This window comes from Electrophorus electricus, chromosome 1 (assembly GCF_013358815.1).
Source record: "Electrophorus electricus isolate fEleEle1 chromosome 1, fEleEle1.pri, whole genome shotgun sequence".
NCBI lineage: Eukaryota > Metazoa > Chordata > Actinopteri > Gymnotiformes > Gymnotidae > Electrophorus > Electrophorus electricus.
Genome location: NC_049535.1, coordinates 8890356 through 8910000, shown reverse-complemented (window position 1 = coordinate 8910000; position 19645 = coordinate 8890356). Strand labels below are relative to the sequence as shown.

At 48.7% G+C, this 19645-nt stretch overlaps 2 protein-coding genes across 3 annotated transcripts in view; both read left to right on the top strand.

Moving 5' to 3' along the window:
* The window catches only part of ankrd50 (ankyrin repeat domain 50), a 32070-nt gene extending 21608 nt beyond the window's left edge, over nucleotides 1-10462 (top strand). For both annotated transcript variants that reach the window (XM_027032021.2, XM_035526475.1), the window contains exons 4-5: nucleotides 5351-8886; nucleotides 9288-10462. In XM_027032021.2, coding sequence (XP_026887822.2) covers nucleotides 5351-8883 — 3533 coding nt within the window. In that variant the 3' untranslated portion in view covers nucleotides 8884-8886; nucleotides 9288-10462. The remainder of the gene's footprint in view (nucleotides 1-5350; nucleotides 8887-9287) is intronic.
* A 6943-nt stretch (nucleotides 10463-17405) lies between these two features.
* On the top strand, nucleotides 17406-18362 carry LOC118242449 (extensin-like). Its single transcript, XM_035533872.1, has one exon. The coding sequence runs from the start codon at nucleotides 17406-17408 to the stop codon at nucleotides 18360-18362; it is 957 nt and encodes a 318-aa protein (XP_035389765.1).
* The last annotated feature ends 1283 nt before the right edge of the window (nucleotides 18363-19645 follow it).

The following is a 19645-nucleotide window of genomic DNA, read 5'->3' as shown; positions in this document are numbered from 1 at the left end:
GGAGAGGAGAAGAGTGCTGGAGAGGAGAGGAGAAGAGTGATGGAGAAGAGTGATGGGGAGAGGGGAGGGGGGAGTGGAGAAGAGTGATGAGAGGGGAGGGGAGGAGAAGAGAAGAGTGATGAGGGGAGGAGAGGAGAAGAGAAGAGTGATGGAGGAGAGGAAAAGAGAAGAGTGATGAGAGGGGAGGAGAAGAGAAGAGTGATGAGAGAGGGGAGTGGAGGAGAGGAGAAGAGTGATGGAGAGAGGAGAGGAGAGGAGAAGAGTGATGAGGAGAGGAGAAGTGATGGGGAGAGGGGGGAGGAGAGGAGAGGAGAAGAGAAGAGAAGAGTGATGGAGAGAGGAGAGGAGAAGAGTGATGGGAGAGGGAGGAGGAGAGTGATGAGGAGAGGAGAAGAGTGCTGGAGAGGAGAGGAGAAGAGTGATGGGGAGAGGGGAGGGGGGGAGTGGAGAAGAGTGATGAGAGGGGAGGGGAGGAGAAGAGTGATGAGAGAAGGGGAGGAGAAGAGAAGAGTGATGAGGGGAGGAGAGGAGAAGAGTGATGGAGGAGAGGAAAAGAGAAGAGTGATGAGAGGGGAGGAGAAGAGAAGAGTGATGAGAGAGGGGAGGGGAGTGGAGGAGAGGAGAAGAGTGATGGAGAGAGGGGAGGAGAGGAGAGGAGAAGAGTGATGAGGAGAGGAGAAGTGATGGGGAGAGGGGGGAGGAGAGGAGAGGAGAAGAGAAGAGTGATGGAGAGAGGAGAGGAGAAGAGTGATGGGAGAGGGAGGAGGAGAGTGATGAGGAGAGGAGAAGAGTGCTGGAGAGGAGAAGAGTGATGGGGAGAGGGGAGGGGGGAGTGGAGAAGAGTGATGAGAGGGGAGGGGAGGAGAAGAGTGATGAGAGAAGGGGAGGAGAAGAGAAGAGTGATGAGGGGAGGAGAGGAGAAGAGTGATGGAGGAGAGGAAAAGAGAAGAGTGATGAGAGGGGAGGAGAAGAGAAGAGTGATGAGAGAGGGGAGGGGAGTGGAGGAGAGGAGAAGAGTGATGGAGAGAGGGGAGGAGAGAAGAAGTCATGGGGAGAGGGGAGGAGAGGAGAGGAGAAGAGTGATGAGGAGAGGAGAAGTGATGGGGAGAGGGGGGAGGAGAGGAGAAGAGTGATGAGAGAAGGAGAGGAGAAGAGAAGAGTGATGGAGAGAGGGGAGGAGAAGAGAAGAGTGATGAGGAGAGGAGAAGTGATGGGGAGAGGGGGGAGGAGAGGAGAGGAGAAGAGAAGAGAAGAGTGATGGAGAGAGGAGAGGAGAAGAGTGATGGGAGAGGGAGGAGGAGAGTGATGAGGAGAGGAGAAGAGTGCTGGAGAGGAGAGGAGAAGAGTGATGGGGAGAGGGGAGGGGGGAGTGGAGAAGAGTGATGAGAGGGGAGGGGAGGAGAAGAGTGATGAGAGAAGGGGAGGAGAAGAGAAGAGTGATGAGGGGAGGAGAGGAGAAGAGTGATGGAGGAGAGGAAAAGAGAAGAGTGATGAGAGGGGAGGAGAAGAGAAGAGTGATGAGAGAGGGGAGGGGAGTGGAGGAGAGGAGAAGAGTGATGGAGAGAGGGGAGGAGAGGAGAGGAGAAGAGTGATGAGGAGAGGAGAAGTGATGGGGAGAGGGGGGAGGAGAGGAGAGGAGAAGAGAAGAGTGATGGAGAGAGGAGAGGAGAAGAGTGATGGGAGAGGGAGGAGGAGAGTGATGAGGAGAGGAGAAGAGTGCTGGAGAGGAGAAGAGTGATGGGGAGAGGGGAGGGGGGAGTGGAGAAGAGTGATGAGAGGGGAGGGGAGGAGAAGAGTGATGAGAGAAGGGGAGGAGAAGAGAAGAGTGATGAGGGGAGGAGAGGAGAAGAGTGATGGAGGAGAGGAAAAGAGAAGAGTGATGAGAGGGGAGGAGAAGAGAAGAGTGATGAGAGAGGGGAGGGGAGTGGAGGAGAGGAGAAGAGTGATGGAGAGAGGGGAGGAGAGAAGAAGTCATGGGGAGAGGAGAGGAGAGGAGAAGAGTGATGAGGAGAGGAGAAGTGATGGGGAGAGGGGGGAGGAGAGGAGAAGAGTGATGAGAGAAGGAGAGGAGAAGAGAAGAGTGATGGAGAGAGGGGAGGAGAAGAGTGATGAGGAGAGGAGAAGAGAAGAGTGATGGAGAGGGGAGGAGAGGGGAGGGGGGAGTGGAGAAGAGAAGAGTGATGAGAGAAGGGGAGGAGAAGAGAAGAGTGATGGAGAGAGGGGAGGAAAAGAGTGATGAGGAGAGAAGTGATGAGGGGAGGAGAGGAGAAAAGAAGAGTGATGGAGAGAGAGGAGAGGAGAAGAGTGATGAGGGGAGGGGAGGAGAAGAAAAGAGTGATGGGGAGGCGAGGAGGGAGAGCACATAATGTTTCTTTTTCCATTCTGGATGTGTCCTGAGCTGGGGAGGTGAGGAGAACACGCTCCATTTGATTTGCTGATGCATCCAAATGTGGCACTCTGAGCGTGAGGGTGCTCTCAAATTTCTCACACACGCACATATACACACACACTGTGCCTGTCTCGAGGCTGTCATCTGATCTCCTCTGTGTGTGTGTGTGTGTGTGTGTGTGTGTGTGTGTGTGTGTGTGTGTGTGTAGTGTATGGCTCCGTGTCCATTTGCCGAGACTCTGGCAGCAGATGTGGCTGAGCCCCAAGCTCCATCTCTCCATCGCCATGGCGGCTGTAGGTGTGGCCGAGCGCCAAGCTCCGCCTCTCCTACACAGGCCCACACACACACACGACACTACACGTGCTGACACACACACAGTATACAGTACACTACACATGCCCACACACACCTTACTACATGTGCTGTGTAGAATATAGCAGACTAAACACACTTCAGTAGGGGTGCACTGTTAACATATGTTTAGTGCATACGTATTTGCTCTCTGTATCCAGGTGTTTGTGTGCGTGTGTGTGAACTGTAATAAAACTGGTGCGATCAAAGCAGAAATGTTCTCGACACCTTCATGGACGCGTTTGCCTGCATGAGCCACCGTCTGCTGGCTCAGTGCGACCTCTGTGCCAGGCAGCGTGGAGATGGAGAAGGAGACCGCGAGGGGCGCAAGGTGGAGATGCTTCCTCCCGGGGCAGCACCATGTGCTGGATCGCTCGGACGCACCTGCCCGAGTGTGGCTTGTCTCTGGCCTGCCACGGCGCTGAAGCTGTAGGCGGAGGTGTTACAGAAAGTGTGCACATGTCATTTCTGTGCTGCAGGCTGTCTGGTGTGTTCGAGCGTAAACAGACACAGGTGAGGACAGGCAGTGGTCGCTCACAATTGGAGGTGGTCCTTCGGGGGGGGGTCAAGCAGGCTGCTGGGAGTGCCCCCTAAGCCCCAGGAAAACTTTTTTCTATTTCTTTGTCTCGTATGTTTGTTGCTTTTTTATTTCTTGTCCTCAGCTGGGTCTAAAACTCCCAGCGTGTTGCTGTTTTGACATATGCATTGCTAATCAATCCAATTTCAGTCTCCAGACTTTCTAAAGGCACAAAATACACTGTGACATATTTCTGTGGGCTCCGAGAAATACCCGTTTCTTGAAAATGCTCCTTTTAAGGAAACAGGAGTGCCGAATAAAAGCATTTCGTTCCACTCCGAAATGTATTTGAAGAAATTTCCAATTTCTCAGAAGTTTCCAATTACTAGAAGGCCGTTTGTTTGTTATCCTCTGTTAAACTCCATGAACCTTATAACTGATGGCAGGCCTCCAAACCAAACGTTCAAGCAACCTCCCTAAACAGACAGGGGGAAAAGTTACAAACAAGCCCGCTGGCAAGACTGCAGACTGCAGGCATCAGTCCCTCACCCCCTGCCCCTGTTTTCCTGTTAAATCTCTCTTGCTGCTTCAGCCCATCTAGTTCCTGGATTGAGGAGGAAGTCTAGGGCAGTGGCCCTGGAAATGAATGCAGTCCCGTGGGACGGTCTGTGGGAAACGCCCTGCTAACGGCGAAAACGGCTGCGGGTAGGATGACCTCAGGCAGCAAGGAGCAGGTCTCTCAACACGTCAGGGTATTCAGATCGTCAGCACGTTTGTGACATGAGAAATTAAAGAATTTTTAAAAGAAATGGGAGTAGCGTGTGCCACAAACCAGGAAGGTGCATCTCACAGGCATTTAAAGAATTCAGGAGAGAAAGATTAGGTACTACAGAGATTACTGCAGAGCGGATTTAAATAGTAAACATCTAAACAAGATTTTATCTGTCCTGTTTTTGTTTATTGCAGGTGTGCCATTTTATATTAAGGTTTGTAGTTTTTAATTAGAACTCTATTAGTTACATTTGGAAGTCAATGTCAAAATTACCCAGGTCATTTAAAATGCAAATTTTATAATTATAGCTTAATGATGGGATGGACCCGTGTAAATACTTATTTCTCAAAGACACAAATGGGAATACAGGGATTGTTGTATTTTGTGGAGCTATTGGTGTTGGGGGTTGTTTGTCCCAGCAGAAGCGTATGGAAAAAGAAATATCTTGAATTCAGTGGAGGAGTTTACAGAGAAGGCTTGTCTCACTCGTCTATGGAAACAGTAAATAAGTCCTCGCCTAAATGCATCTCCTGCCCTCAAGTCTCCTGATGTGCGTCTGTGCGAGATTGTTGTCCCTATGCCTGTGCCAGAGATAAAAGTGAGGAATTTGCACTTATCTAAAAGCGATCTGCTTTAGCGCGGAGGTTTTGCTGGCACACACACACCCTAGTAAAGGTCAGCACATGCAGCGGGTGCCGTGAGTGTGTGAGGGCATCACAGATCTGAGAAGCCTGTTTAGATGTCCCTGGTCCAGCTCCAGGAACCAATAATGCTTCTTTAGCTGTTTACTTGACATCAGAAGCAAAGACATTCCATTCGTTGCCGATACAGAAACGGTTCTTTCATCTTTTGTGGCCGAACCGGAACATTGTTTTGCACCAGCTCCAGACGGGTCCCCTGCTCCGGCGTAGACGGGCATTTAAAATTTTCACTCTTCCACGGCCTTCATGGGGAAGCACCTGGGCGCTGTTCCACCGCAGTTTGTCAGAGGGCCAATTAAAATGTGATTATCTTCACAAAATAGAATTGCGCTCAATGCAGTTAAATAAATGAACCCTGAGACTGTATTTCATTGGTGTATTTAAACATGATTATTGCCATGTTCGGAGATGTATTTATGCTCTTTGTCATAGTTGGTGGGATTTTGCTGTTTTCCAGAATTTTCATTTTTCTTCTTTCAAGGTTTACCGATTATATGATGTGCCGTTAACTGAAATGTCCTGGTGCTCAGTTCTAACTGCAGGTCCTCTCTGCCCAGCTACAGCTGATCTGCTTTGACAGATCGATCTAACGACACCGTGTCCTTTCTCTGTCTTTACAGGCTTTCGCAAAATCAGCCTGGATGACCTGCGCAAAGCGTACATCGTCAAGGACGTCCAGCAGTATATCCTGCACCGGCTGGACCAGGAGGAGGCACTCCGGCAGCACCTCACCAAGGAGACAGCAGAGATGCTGAACCAGCTCCACATCAAGAGCAGTGGCTGCTTCCTGTACCTGGAGCGCGTCCTGGACGGCGTGGTGGAGAGTTTCATCATGCTGCGTGAGATCCGCGACATCCCGGGAACCTTGAATGGACTCTACCTGTGGCTCTGCCAGCGGCTGTTCGTCCGGAAGCAGTTTGCGAAGGTGCAGCCCATTCTGAACGTAATTCTGGCCGCCTGCAGGCCTCTGACAGTCAAAGAGCTCTACCATGCCGTGTGGACTAAGAACATGTGCCTGACCATGGAGGACTTCCAGAAAAAGATGGACATCCTGTCCAAGTTACTGGTTGACGGACTTGGAGGTACCAAGATCCTGTTTCACTACAGCTTCGCTGAGTGGCTCCTGGATGTTAAGCACTGCACGCAGAAATACCTGTGCAACGCTGCCGAGGGTCACCGTATGATGGCCATGAGCTATACCTGCAGAGCCAAGCAGCTGAAACCCCTGGAGGTGCAGGAGTTCGCCCTGCACTTGATCAACTCCAATCTTCAGATTGAGCCCTTTAACCTGGCCCTGTGGATGGTGTGGAACGGCACGCCTGCAAAAGATTCCCTTTCCACATCCATCCCCAAAGAGCAGGAGGTGTTGCAGCTACTAGTCAAAGCCGGCGCTCACATCAGCAACGAGGATGACCACGCGTCGTGCATAGTGCAGCAGGCCCTGGAGCGGGAGGACTCCATCTGCACCCTGCTGGACAACGGGGCTTCCGTCAACCAGAGTAACTCCAGCGGGCGAACGCTGCTAGCTAATGCAGCATACAGTGGAAACCTGGACGTAGTGAACCTGCTCATCTCCCGTGGGGCCAACATGGAGCTCGAGGACAACCACGGACAGACACCCCTCACGCTTGCTGCCAGGCAAGGTCACACCAAGGTTGTCAACTGCCTGATCGGCTGTGACGCGAACATCAACCATACTGATCACGACGGATGGACCGCGCTAAGGTCTGCAGCCTGGGGCGGGCACTCCGAGGTAGTCTCGGCCCTCCTTTACGCAGGGGCAAAGGTTGACTGCGCAGACGCAGACAGCAGGACCGCCCTTCGAGCAGCAGCGTGGGGAGGTCACGAGGATATCGTCCTTAACCTCCTCCAGCATGGAGCAGAGGTCAACAAGGCAGACAATGAAGGGAGGACTGCACTCATTGCCGCTGCCTACATGGGCCACAGGGAGATAGTTGAGCACCTGCTGGAGCACGGCGCTGAAGTCAACCATGAGGACGTGGACGGACGCACGGCACTGTCCGTTGCAGCTCTCTGTGTGCCTGCGAGCAAAGGCCACGCATCAGTGGTCAGCCTTCTCATCGACCGTGGTGCGGAAGTGGACCACTGTGACAAAGACTGCATGACCCCCCTTCTGGTTGCCGCCTATGAAGGACACGTGGACGTCGTGGACTTGCTTCTGGAAGGAGGTGCGGACGTTGACCACACGGACAATAACGGGCGAACCCCCCTGCTGGCTGCTGCATCCATGGGACATGCGTCCGTGGTCAATACGCTGCTTTTCTGGGGCGCTGCCGTGGACAGTATCGACAGCGAAGGAAGAACAGTGCTCAGCATAGCTTCTGCCCAGGGCAACGTGGAAGTGGTCCGGACTCTGCTGGACAGAGGCCTAGATGAGAACCACAGAGACGATGCCGGCTGGACACCCTTGCACATGGCCGTGTTTGAAGGGCACAGGCAGGTATGTGATGCCCTCATTGAGCAAGGCGCCCGATGCGCCGAGGTGGATAACGATGGACGTATACCCTTGATTTTGGCTGCTCAAGAGGGCCATTACGACTGCGTACGTATCCTCCTTGAGAATAAGTCTTGCATCGATCAGAGAGGCTACGATGGGAGAAACTCTCTCCGGGTGGCAGCCCTGGAAGGACACCGAGATATTGTTGAGCTTTTGCTGAGCCACGGAGCCGACATAGACTATAAAGACGCCGATGGTCGCCCGACCTTATATATACTGGCTCTTGAGAATCAGCTGGCTATGGCAGAGTATTTCCTAGAGAATGGTGCCAATGTGGAGGTGAGCGATTCTGAGGGCAGAACGGCGCTCCACGTGTCGTGTTGGCAGGGCCATTTAGAAATGGTGCGATTGCTAATCAGCTACCACGCAGATGTTAACTCATGTGACAACGAGAAGCGGTCTGCTCTTCAGTCCGCTGCGTGGCAAGGGCACACAAAAGTTGTCCAATTTCTAATCGACAACGGCACCCACGTTGACCACACATGCAACCAGGGAGCCACCGCACTGGGTATCGCGGCTCAAGAGGGCCACATGGACGTGGTCCACATCCTTTTAGAGCATGGCGCAGACCCCAACCACGCGGATCAGTTCGGCCGCACGGCCATACGGGTGGCAGCCAAAGGAGGGCACGCGGTGATCATCAAGCTCCTGGAGAAATACGGCGCCACCAGCATCAACGGCTGCAGTCCCTCGCCTGTCCATACCATGGAGCAAAGCACAGGAAAGATGCAGTCGCTCACCATCAAGTCCAGCAGTTCTGGCAGCACCGGAGCAGGGGACATCCAGTCGGCGGGTCGCGGTTTGTCGAATGGACCCGTCCATGCTTTCAGCTCCCCTTCAGAATCTCCAGACTCCACCGTAGACAGACAGAAGTCCTCCCTTTCCAACAACTCCCTCAAAAGCTCAAAGAACTCCTCGCTGAGGACCACGTCATCCACCTCGACGGCCCAGACCGTACCCATAGACAGTTTCCACGGGCTCAGCTTCACCGAGCAGATCCAGCAGCACTCGCTGCCTCGCAGTCGCAGTAGACAGTCTGTAGTCTCCCCCTCTTCCACAACCAAGTCGACCGGCCCCCTGCCAGGGTCTCCTGTGAGTGAGCTTGACTGGAGTCAAGCGAAACCAGGCCTGAAGTCTTCTAAAGGTGGAAAGAGCCGGAACGGGACAAACAGCTGCCCGAGAAAGGAAGGCCCAGGGGACAAGAAGAAGATGAAGAACAGCAGCGCTCTTCCACAGGGTCAGGTTCTGGAATACGAGATGACCCAGTTTGATAAAAGGATCGCTCTCAACAAGCCAGTATCGAGTATCGCGGTGAAGGATCCTCACTGTAAGATAGTGCTGGGAGGCCCCAGCTCCCTGGATTCTGGACAGTCTCAGGAGGTTTACATCCAGCAGCAGAGCTGTGCGGAGAAGAAGAGGAATGGGATTATGACCAACCCCAAGTACCACCTGCAGGGGAATCAGGTTTTCTTAGGGAGGGTCTCGGTCTCCAGGACCATGCACAACAGGGTTCACCAGGACGTCCTCGACAGCTACCCAATAGGGGAGACGGAACTGAGCCTTAAACAAGCCCTGAAACTGCAGATTGAAGGATCTGAGCCTGGATTTAACTACAAAAAAGAGACACCTTTATAACTGGTAAGTGAATGAAAAGAACCATGTTTTATTTATGACCACTTGCATGTAAGTTGGCAAGAGACTCGTTCCATGACTACCCGCAGATTTGTACCCAGCATCCACACCACGAGTGAGATTATAGTGCAGCTCTGAAACATGCTAAGAGCTGTGCATAAAGCTCTAATTTTGCTCTTTAGGTTTGGTGTTCTGACATCACATGGCTCTAAGCCACGGTAAATGTTACACTTAGTGGGTAATTGGTCTTTAGTTTCATAAATGTTCTATTACCATAGTCTATTACGCTGTCATTAAACTGACCGTAATAGAATTATTCGTGTATTTCTGGTAAAAACGTCGACATCGTGCCAGGAAAACATTTTCCAACCGAATGCTAACCCAGTTCATTTCGTTGGTCCTTGCAGGCGTCTTGAGCTGAATCCATCATCCAGCCCTCATGGAGAATGTGCCCGAGCAACGGTTTTCCTCGGAACAAAGAGCCGGGGCCGTGGATGAAGAGCACTCGATACAGGATCAGATACAAATGCATCACCGATACAGTTACGCCTTCCCCAAAGGAAATAGCCCTCGATTAACCCCTGCAGTCTGAACATTACGCATACGCTCGCAGACGTCACGGCTTCGCCACCCTCAGTGGAACGTTCCCTCGTATTCAGGCAAAATGGCAAGGAGGAGGGTGAACAAAGCCAAACCCAATGAAAGAATGAATGTTGATGGCAGCAAAAGGCTAACGTGAAAAGACTTTTAATGTGCCTACCGATAAAGCCTACTCATTCATGCACACCCATCATTTTAATTTAATGTATTGATATTTAATATGCACTTTTGTTTTGAAAAGAGAAAAAAAAAAAACCAAATCACTTTTGTTCATTGTTTTTCTCTCTGGTGCTTGTTTTTATTTTAATCCTAGTAACTGTTCAAAAGAAATACACATTTCATGTTTCTGGCTTTTTTTGGTGTTAATACATTATTTTTCTACCTAAGTGAAATGTCCAAAAAGAACAGCAGCATACCAGACAAGCAAAATACCAAGGTGATCAATAATATCTGAAAATACTACCCCTATCTCGTAAGTCACATGAGCACAGCCAGGTATAGGATCCCAAATTATGAGTACAAATAACATCCAAGGTCCGCGGGATGCATGTAAAGCAGCCTCAAGTTAGTCCTCTTCAGTGTAATCAGCCGTATTTATTTTGGAGAAAGCCACTTGCAGTTATGCTTTATGCTATACCATGGTGCTGTGAGCAGATTTTTGCCTGCAATTACAAATCTTTTTCATTTTTCTTGCCTACATCTTATGACAGTCTTATTTTAACCTTATATCATGTGTATTGTAGTGTTACTGGCGCCCTGCCAGGGGAGGGGTTGCTTTCATCGACATTTTTATTTAGTCCCTGTGGGACCCATTTTTGTAGTTTTGCTGGGTTGTTTTGGTGCGTGTGTGTGTGTGTTTGTTGTTTTTAATATACATTTCTTTGGTGTGTTGAATTATTTACAAACAAATTTAAACATCTGATGTGTAGCGTTAAAAGAATACGGTGCTAAAGGCAAAGAAGTTCTCAGTGACCTTGTGCAAGGGACTAAGATGTGTATGACTAACGCAGCACAGAACTGACTGGTTTCCAGTCCAGGATGGTTCATCTGTTTCCTGAAAGCCCACCCTGTGTGTCAGGATATGACCGCTCCAGTACACACTATTCGGACACTATCCGGACACACTGCCCCGTGTGTCCGGATATGACCGCTCCAGTACACGACTGCCCCGTGTGTCCGGATATGACCGCTCCAGTACACGACTGCCCCGTGTGTCGGATATGACCGCTCTAGTACACGACTAGGAAAGGAGAGAGCGGGGAGAGAGTGTGAGAGAGAGAAGCATAGAGAAAGGGAGAGTGAGAGAAGGATAGAGAGAGGGGAGTACCCCGTGTGTCAGGATATGACCGCTCTAGTACACGACCACCCCGTGTGTCAGTATGTGACTGCTCTATTATATGACCACGCTATTACATGATCACCCCGTGTGTCAGTATATGACTGCTCTAGGCTTACACCTTTGCCTGGGTATTCACATATATGTGATTCGGTGAGGTCAAATCCAGTCACTGTAACCTCTTACCGTACACACCAGGCATAATGAATATTTTGGTTTCAGGGCATAGTCTGAAATGTATACTGGTCATGCCAAAGTTGAAACACTTAGTGAGGGCCCAGTATTAAAGAAGGCCCTCTCTTTTGGAGAGAGGGGGGAGGGGTCATGGAACACCGTCCAGGGATTTAAGACATCTGTTCCTGCTGAGAGAGGGAGAAGACGTGCTGTAGGGTAGCATTCGCCAAACTGTACCAGGGATGAGAAGAAAAGCGAACAAATTAATCAACAAACGGGCAAACAGACTAATGAAAAACAGGACATCTGAATGAGAGCCTTGCGCTGAAGGCAGAGCGAGTGAGATGGAGGGAAAGGAAAAGAGATCAACTTTGCAAATGAATTCTGCACAATATTCAGAAATGTCAAGCTGCCATGATTCTCTGTCCTGCCTATACTGCATGTCCTCTGGCTGGAGCGTCTAACCCTTAGGGCCATTAGGAGCCGGTGGAGAGATGTTTGACTGTAAATAGCTTACCATGTACATTTAAACCTTGCATTTTGATTTTTTTTTTTTCTTGTATTATATCCCCCCCACCCCAACGTATATTAAAGTGCTTAATAAACATATTTGCTTTACTGCTGCAATGGTTCGTTCTCTGTAATCTACCCGCTGCTGAACACAGGGGCTCTTTGAGCATGTTGGACAGACTGTGGTTTTAGCGCTCCCACACATCTAAGCTCCTGAAACTCCAGCTCGGTTAGGAACCGACGAGTGAAAGCAAGTCCTCCCCTTGAAGGAGGCCACCGAGCCGCAGGCGCGCGGAGCTGCTGTTCTCCGCCAAACCCGTCCAAGTGTACCACAAAATATGGGTCTGTCACGCGGGGTGTAGCAGCGAAAAAGAAGCCTGTGACTTGTCAGGACAGAGCAAAAATGTGTTGAAAGGTAATGGAAGAGCTGAGTGCTCGATAACAGCTGCATGATAAGGGACCAGACGGGAGGCTCTTAACCAGAGAGGCTCTGCTCCAGCAGTGGAACACGAGCACATGGTGCTTCCCACTGGATGAAAACAACGCATTGTTTCACCTTCTGAGCTTTAATCTCCCGCACTCCACTTACAACCTTAAAGGCTGCCAAAAATTGGATACTCCACACACACATACACAAAGACACTTCACCTCAGCATTTAAAAGAAACTGTAGATATCTCCTGTGGCTGCACACAACAAATTCTCTCTCTCTCTCTCTCTCTTGCTCTCTCTCTCTCTCGCTCGCTCTCTCTCCCTCTCTCTCTCCCTCTCTCTCTCCCTCCCTCTCTCTCTCTCTCTCTCTCTCTCACTCTCTCTCCCTCCCTCTCTCTCTCTCTCTCTCTCTCTCTCTCTCTCTCTCTCTCTCGCTCGCTCTCTCTCTCCCTCCCTCTCTCTCTCTCTCTCTCTCACTCTCTCTCCCTCCCTCTCTCTCTCTCTCTCTCTCTCTCTCTCTCTCTCTCTCTCTCTCTCTCTCTCTCTCTCTCTCTCTCTCTCTCTCCCTCCCTCATCCTCTCTCTCTCCCTCCCTCTCTCTCTCTCCCCCTGTACTTTCCAGGTCATTGTTCACTTAGGGGGGCCCAAAAAAGATACACTAAATAAACACACACACACTCACTCTTGTGCACCTGGTAACTATCGACCCACATATGATTTATGTGTGTCAGTGTGTGTATGCATGCTTGTGTGTTTTATGTGCCCCATTTAATTTCCATACAGATCGAAGCCCATTGTAAGATTTGATGAGTGTGTGCGCAGTAGTATTTGATAATGCTTGCACTGGTGTGTGTATGATCTATAAGAACTGTTGTCTTCATACCAAGATAAAGTTAACACCTTCCACCGGGTAAGCTAGTGGATCTGCTATATATCAGCTCAGTTCAATTCAGTGGTGCTTTACTGGCATGCCATTCATATTTGTGTTGCCAAAGCTTTGAAGATATTAACACCAATAAAACAACTATATTACCGCCAACAATAATAGTAACAACAACAATAATGATATAACTATCAGTAGTCCTATTACCATTAATAATAATAATATTAATCTGTAGTAATAGTAATAAAAGTTAAAAATTTCTCTCTCCATCTCCCACAAACACATTAGCAAATGAAACAATTCACAATTTTATTACGTTGTTCATGCTGCTTACAGTTATGCATATTTGTGGAATAGTTCATTTGTGTAATGCTCTGGTTGTCTGTTGCTGGACTGGAGGCCCACAACACACAATGATGCACAGAAAATCTTCAAAAATGAGATGTTGAAATTCTAGAAAGAGTTTGGAAAATGCAGCATAGATGTCATGGCAGTAAATTTCAAGGGAAATGGAGAGAAAAAAGAAGTACGAGGAAAAGAGGGAGAGAGAGGGGGGAGAGAAAAGGAGAGAGAGAAGCAGTATGTAGTCTCAAAGGTTAGGGACGATTGCGCCAGTCCAACAAAGCCGCCACTGAGATCTCCAGTGATGCAGAATTTGATATGAACATTAAATCTCAGTAGAGTTCGATGGTTTCCGTCCTTCTGCTCATCTTGTGAAAGCATAAACACACTCCAGGTCCCCGCGGAGGACTGGGCACTGTGCAGTCCAAGAGTGCACATGTCCCGCTGCTTGGCTCAGTGCCAAGTGGAACAGACCCTTTCCATCCCCGTCTGCTGTCCACGTCCTCCAGCCTGTCCCTTTATCCGGACTGTGTCTCTTCATCCCCAGGGCTGTCAGATAGTCATTCGGCTCCTGCATCAAGGAACCTTTCTAAATTATTTAGGACCCTTTATAACTCTTCTAGTGCTAGTTTAGCTTCTGATGAATGCTTGGTGCAAATAAAGGATGGAGAAATGTTAAGATTTTGAATATTGAGTTCACAGTCCCCCAAGATGCAATAAGAGGCATGAGACATTTTTGAGCACCTGCGCATTTTTGTCATTTGAGTTCCTTTTTTAATGGATTTTTGAACACACTGACATGATTAGATGAAGCTGAAATATGGCCCACCTGTCTCTCTGCCCACCTGTCTCTCTGCTCACCTGTCTCTCTGCCCGCCTGTCTCTCTGCTCGCCTGTCTCTCTGCCCGCCTGTCTCTCTGCCCACCTGTCTCTCTGCCCGCCTGTCTCTCTGCCCGCCTGTCTCTCTGCTCGCCTGTCTCTCTGCCCGCCTGTCTCTCTGCCCGCCTGTCTCTCTGCTCACCTGTCTCTCTGCCCGCCTGTCTCTCTGCTCACCTGTCTCTCTGCCTGCCTGTCTCTCTGCCCGCCTGTCTCTCTGCCCGCCTGTCTCTCTGCTCACCTGTCTCTCTGCTCACCTGTCGCTCTGCCCACCAGCCTCTCTGCCTGCATGTCTCCCTCTCTCTCCTCTCCTCTCTCTGTGTCGAACTGTCGCCAAACAGCCCGTAGAGATCTATTGTTTAAAAAAATAAATTAATTTAACAGGTGGCCAAGGGGACTTGACTCTAGAGACATTGTTACACACACACACACACACACACATCTCCCACTCATAATCACCTGCTGTCTTTAACTGCAGCTCTCAATACAGTCATACAATACTGTAATTATGTGGAGGCCAGGTGTCTTTGAAGGTGTGTGTGTGTTAACACGTCATAATGTGTGTGTGTGAGTGTGTATGGCACTGTGTGCATATACTCCATTTTTTTAACACTAATATGTTTGCAGACGAAGCTCAGCCAAACACAATAAGCAGCATTCAGCTTTTGGCTACACTCAGCAAGACACACACACACACACACTCACACACAAACACATAGTTTTGTTTCAAATAGCAGGCAGCTGGTTATGATCATACTCATCTCTCTCTCTCTCTCTCTCTCTCTCTCTCTCTCCCTCCCTTTTTCTCTCTTTCTCTCAATCATGTCTTTCTCTGGATCTCATGCCTCTGTGTGTGTGCATGGGAATAGTGTATAGGTTGTTCTTAATCAACAGCTGCATGGCTGCCTGTGTGCATGTGAAAGAGAGTGTTATCATGGGAACGGGAGGACTGCCAAGGCTTGATATGGTGTGTGTGTGTGTGTGTGTGTGTGTGTGTGTGTGTGTGTGTGTGTGTGTGTGTGTGTGCGTGTGTATGTGTGTGTGTGTGCGCGGGCGCGCATGCTCACATGAGTATGCTGTAGTTCATCTAAGGACAGGCCTCTGTTCCTGTGGTTGCCGTGTCGACCCAGCTGTGATGACATGGCTGTAAAGAGGCGGGCTTTCCTGTTGAGACTAACACTACCCCCCCCCCCCCCAACACTTACAACATGTGCCGTGCACATAGAGCTACTTTTTATAGATCAGATCTGTTAATGTATAAATGAATGAGTAAAAATGAAACCTTGGCCCAGGACAACAGTATGCCGTTTAGATAGAGCTAAATTTCCTAGATTTGCCTATCATTTGGGAATGTGCAAAGTCTGCTCATATATTAACATTTCCTGCCATGCTTTGCAGCAGTACAGTGGCGTTCCTAACAATGTCCTGCTCTGTAGCATATACACAGAGCTACACTTCACAGGCTAACCTGGGAATATATAAATCTGGACTTCTCTCACATTTGGACCACATTACATTCCCAATGTACAAATAAATCTCATCAGAAAACGTATCGAAATTCTGCCTTTGCAGTAAATCCTACCCCCTGAGAAAATCTCAATAGCTGATTGGTTAATAACAAAAAACTAGCATACATGAAGTTCCTGCATTGATGCCGTGAACAAAAGCGGGCATCTGGAATGGCCCCATAACTCCCAAATAACGCAGGTAACGCATATTCCCCGAAAGGAAAGGCATCACATGCATCATTCATCTGAGTTTGGTCAAACAGAACAAGAACGTGTCATTTCACTGACCCAGTGTGTGTCTCTCTCTGTCTCTCTTCCTGCTCTGGGCATTAACCCCAATTTAAATCACTGACCCAACCATTTGTGTGAGAATGACCTCTGTTACCCCAACGACCCCAGGGACCCCAGCACTGAAAGCCCACTCAGTTCAATCAGAGCATGACTAGCAAACCCCACACAGGTAGACATATGCACAGACTCGTGTACTAACACACACACACGTACTAATCAGATTATACACAATCAAATTTGCTCACACTGGCGGAGAAAGACAGACAGACAGACACAGACACACACACACACACACACACACACATAAGAGAACAGGTTTCCAAGTCATACTGGCAGGTCAACCGGTCATTACTCACAGCTACTCGCTGTGATGTGAAGGATGAGACCATAAAGAGATGGATGGATGGATGGATGGATGGATGGATGGATGGATGAACCCATAAAGAGATGGATGGATGGATGGATGGATGGATGGATGGATGGATGGATGAGCCCATAAAGAAATGGATGGATGGATGGATGGATGGGCCCAGAAAGAGATAAATGGATGGATGATCCCATAAAGAGATGGATGGATGGATAACCCCATAAACAGATGGATTGATGGATGGATTCAGATCTTCATACAACATTTGATCCTGACAAACAACCTCAGTAAACACTAAATACATTTTCCAAATTATTTCATTCACTGAAAGAGAAAAGTTGTCCAACCAACTGACTCTGTGTAACAAACTAATTGCAGTCTGTTTCCGGGTCACGGACTGGGGAGGTAGGACAGAGGAATAGAGGAGACAGCAGTTATGAGATCCAGATAGCAGATATGAGATCAACCCCAGATGTTTAAATCTGTTTGATCAACGGAACTTCAGATCTCTGGTCTTTCCTTCAACCAAGGTTAGACCTCAAGGGAAGTTTCTGCATCTGCACCACATAAATATTTTGACAAAAACAAAATAGCAAACAGCTGCAAGTCAGATTTCAGAATCTGATTAATCTAATTAATGGCAGAATCTGAGTTAACGCCTGATAAGCGTTACCATGGCTACAGATTCACCAAAGCAAAGGTACTCAATTCCTTTTTGAAATTCCCATCTATTTGCAGAATATTTAAAGGACAATGGAACCTGCTCTCATATTGACTTACTAAATTAGTTCTTATTTTAGGGTATTGTTTATGTTGTTTAACAAACTCTAGCACTTATTGTTTATTGCACTTATCATTGTTTAAGATAGAGCTTATGTATTTTGTACATCTAGGTATCAGCATTGATCCCTGTATTCTACAGTATTCTAGTTCATTGGTATGTAGGACTCTAACCTATCTTACCAGCTAGGATGTATTCTATGAGTAAATGACAAATCACTTTTGTAAGTCACTCTGGATAAGAGTGTCTGCTAAATGCCTTATATATAAATGTAAATGTAAAGTACCTACAACATTTTAAATGCTAAAGCAATTTTCGTAAAAATCACTTGAATGGAACATTGCCATAGTGACCTTTCACACCAACTGCGTGCAGCGCGGCAGCAACAATGCAGCGCTAATGCACCTTTGCAGGGGCGTTACTAGAAATGTATGGATGGTGGGCTAAGACCCCAGGAGAGTTGCCCATGAACATCCACCCTAAACCCATGAACACCCGCCCTAAACCCATAAACACCCGCCCTAAACCCATAAACACCCACCCTAAACCCATGAACACCCGCCCTAAACCCATAAACACCCACCCTAAGCACATGAACACCCACCCTAAACCCATGAACACCTGCCCTAAACCCATGAACACCCACCCTAAACCCATGAACACCTGCCCTAAACCCATGAACACCCGCTCTAAACCCATGAACACCCGCCCTAAACCCATGAACACCCACCCTAAACCCATAAACACCCACCCTAAGCCCATGAACACCTGCCCTAAACCCATGAACACCCACCCTAAACCCATGAACACCCGCCCTAAACCCATGAACACCCGCCCTAAACCCATAAACACCCGCTCTAAACCCATGAACACCCGCTCTAAACCCATGAACACCCGTCCTACACCCATGAACACCTGTCCTACACCCATGAACACCCACCTTAAACCCATGAACACCCGCTCTAAACCCATGAACACCCGCTCTAAACCCATGAACACCCGTCCTACACCCATGAACACCCGCCCTAAACCCATGAACACCTGCCCTAAACCCGTGAACACCCGCCCTAAACCCATGAACACCCGCCCTAAACCCATGAACACCCGCCCTAAACCCATAAACACCCGCTCTAAACCCATGAACACCCGCTCTAAACCCATGAACACCCGTCCTACACCCATGAACACCTGTCCTACACCCATGAACACCCACCTTAAACCCATGAACACCCGCTCTAAACCCATGAACACCCGCTCTAAACCCATGAACACCCGTCCTACACCCATGAACACCTGCCCTAAACCCATAAACACCCGCCCTAAACCCATGAACACCTGCCCTAAACCCATGAACACCCACATGTCAATGCGATTTCATTTCTGACAAATGAGGCATTTTCTTTACTTTTATTTTTACTCTAAGTTGCAGTCTATTGCAGTCTTGATAGATATCAAGAGTCTGTCATTCCAGCTATACATAGATATACAGTGAAATGACATAATGTTTGTCAAAGACTATAAGTGTAAACAATAAATATGAAATACAGAATATAGTGGATGGATGTGCAGAAGATGCACCACACTGACATTTTAGCAGATATGGTTATAACCTACAGCAGTCACTGAGATAACAGCTAGTCCACAGTATTGTTAAATGGAATATGATATGTGTTAAATGCTTGTTGTCGGTGGGAGTTGAGGGGTCCGATGACATGGGGGAAGAAACTGTTCCACAGTCTGGCTGTGAAGGTCTGAATGCTTCAGTACCTCGTCCCAGACGGTAGAGGAGAGAACAATTTGTGTAAGGGCTGTGTGGGACCATCCATGATGTGTGTTGTAAATGCCCATGATGCAGGGAAGAGAGACCCTGCTGACCTTCTCAGCTGTCCTCACTATTCCCTGCAGGGTGTTGCCAAAGCTTCTCGGGATATTTTCTGTCATCCCTCTGGAGAACATGGTGAGGTGACTCAGGGGTCTTTCCAGCCAGTAAGTCCAGGATCCGGTTACAGAGGGAGGTGTTCAGGCCCGGGAGGGTCAGCTTTACAATCAGGTTCTGAGGAGTGATGGTGTTGAATGCCAAACCAAAGTCTATGAACAGAGATCTGACGTGTGTGTCCATTTTGTATAGATGAGGATGGGCCAGATGATGGGTGGTGGTGGTTGCATCATCTGATGAACAGTTGGGGTGATATGTGAACAGTAGGGAGTCCAGTGAGGTGTTGATGTGCCTCATCACGAGTGTTGATGTGCCTCATGACGAGTCTTGATGTGCCTCATGACACGTCTTGATGTGTCTCACATCTCCAGGTTTCTTCTTCGTGCTCCTGGGAGCTTGGACTTGGACATTTGCGAAGCTGCTTTATGACAACGGCTGGTGTAAAAAAAAAAGCGCTATAGAAATAAATTTGACTTGACTTTATTTGTCCTGTAACTGGTGATGTCACAGGCAGGAGATGATGTCACAGACAGGAGATGTTGTCCTGTAGTTGGTGATGGCCTGAACACCCTGCCACATGAGCCAGGTGTCGTGGGAGTCTTGGAAGTGTCCGTAGATTCGCATCCCTGATAGTCTGGGATGGTTTGACCCTTAGTGTTTTCAAGGCCACTTTGTTACCTGCTTTGAAGGCTCCTGCTGGTTTTCACCTGTTTCAGAACTGGTTAGAGCAT

Coding starts and splice junctions, on each gene's coding strand:
- LOC118242449 (XM_035533872.1), top strand. CDS start 17,406: ATGTATGGATGGTGGGCTAAGACCCCAGGAGAGTTGCCCATGAACATC.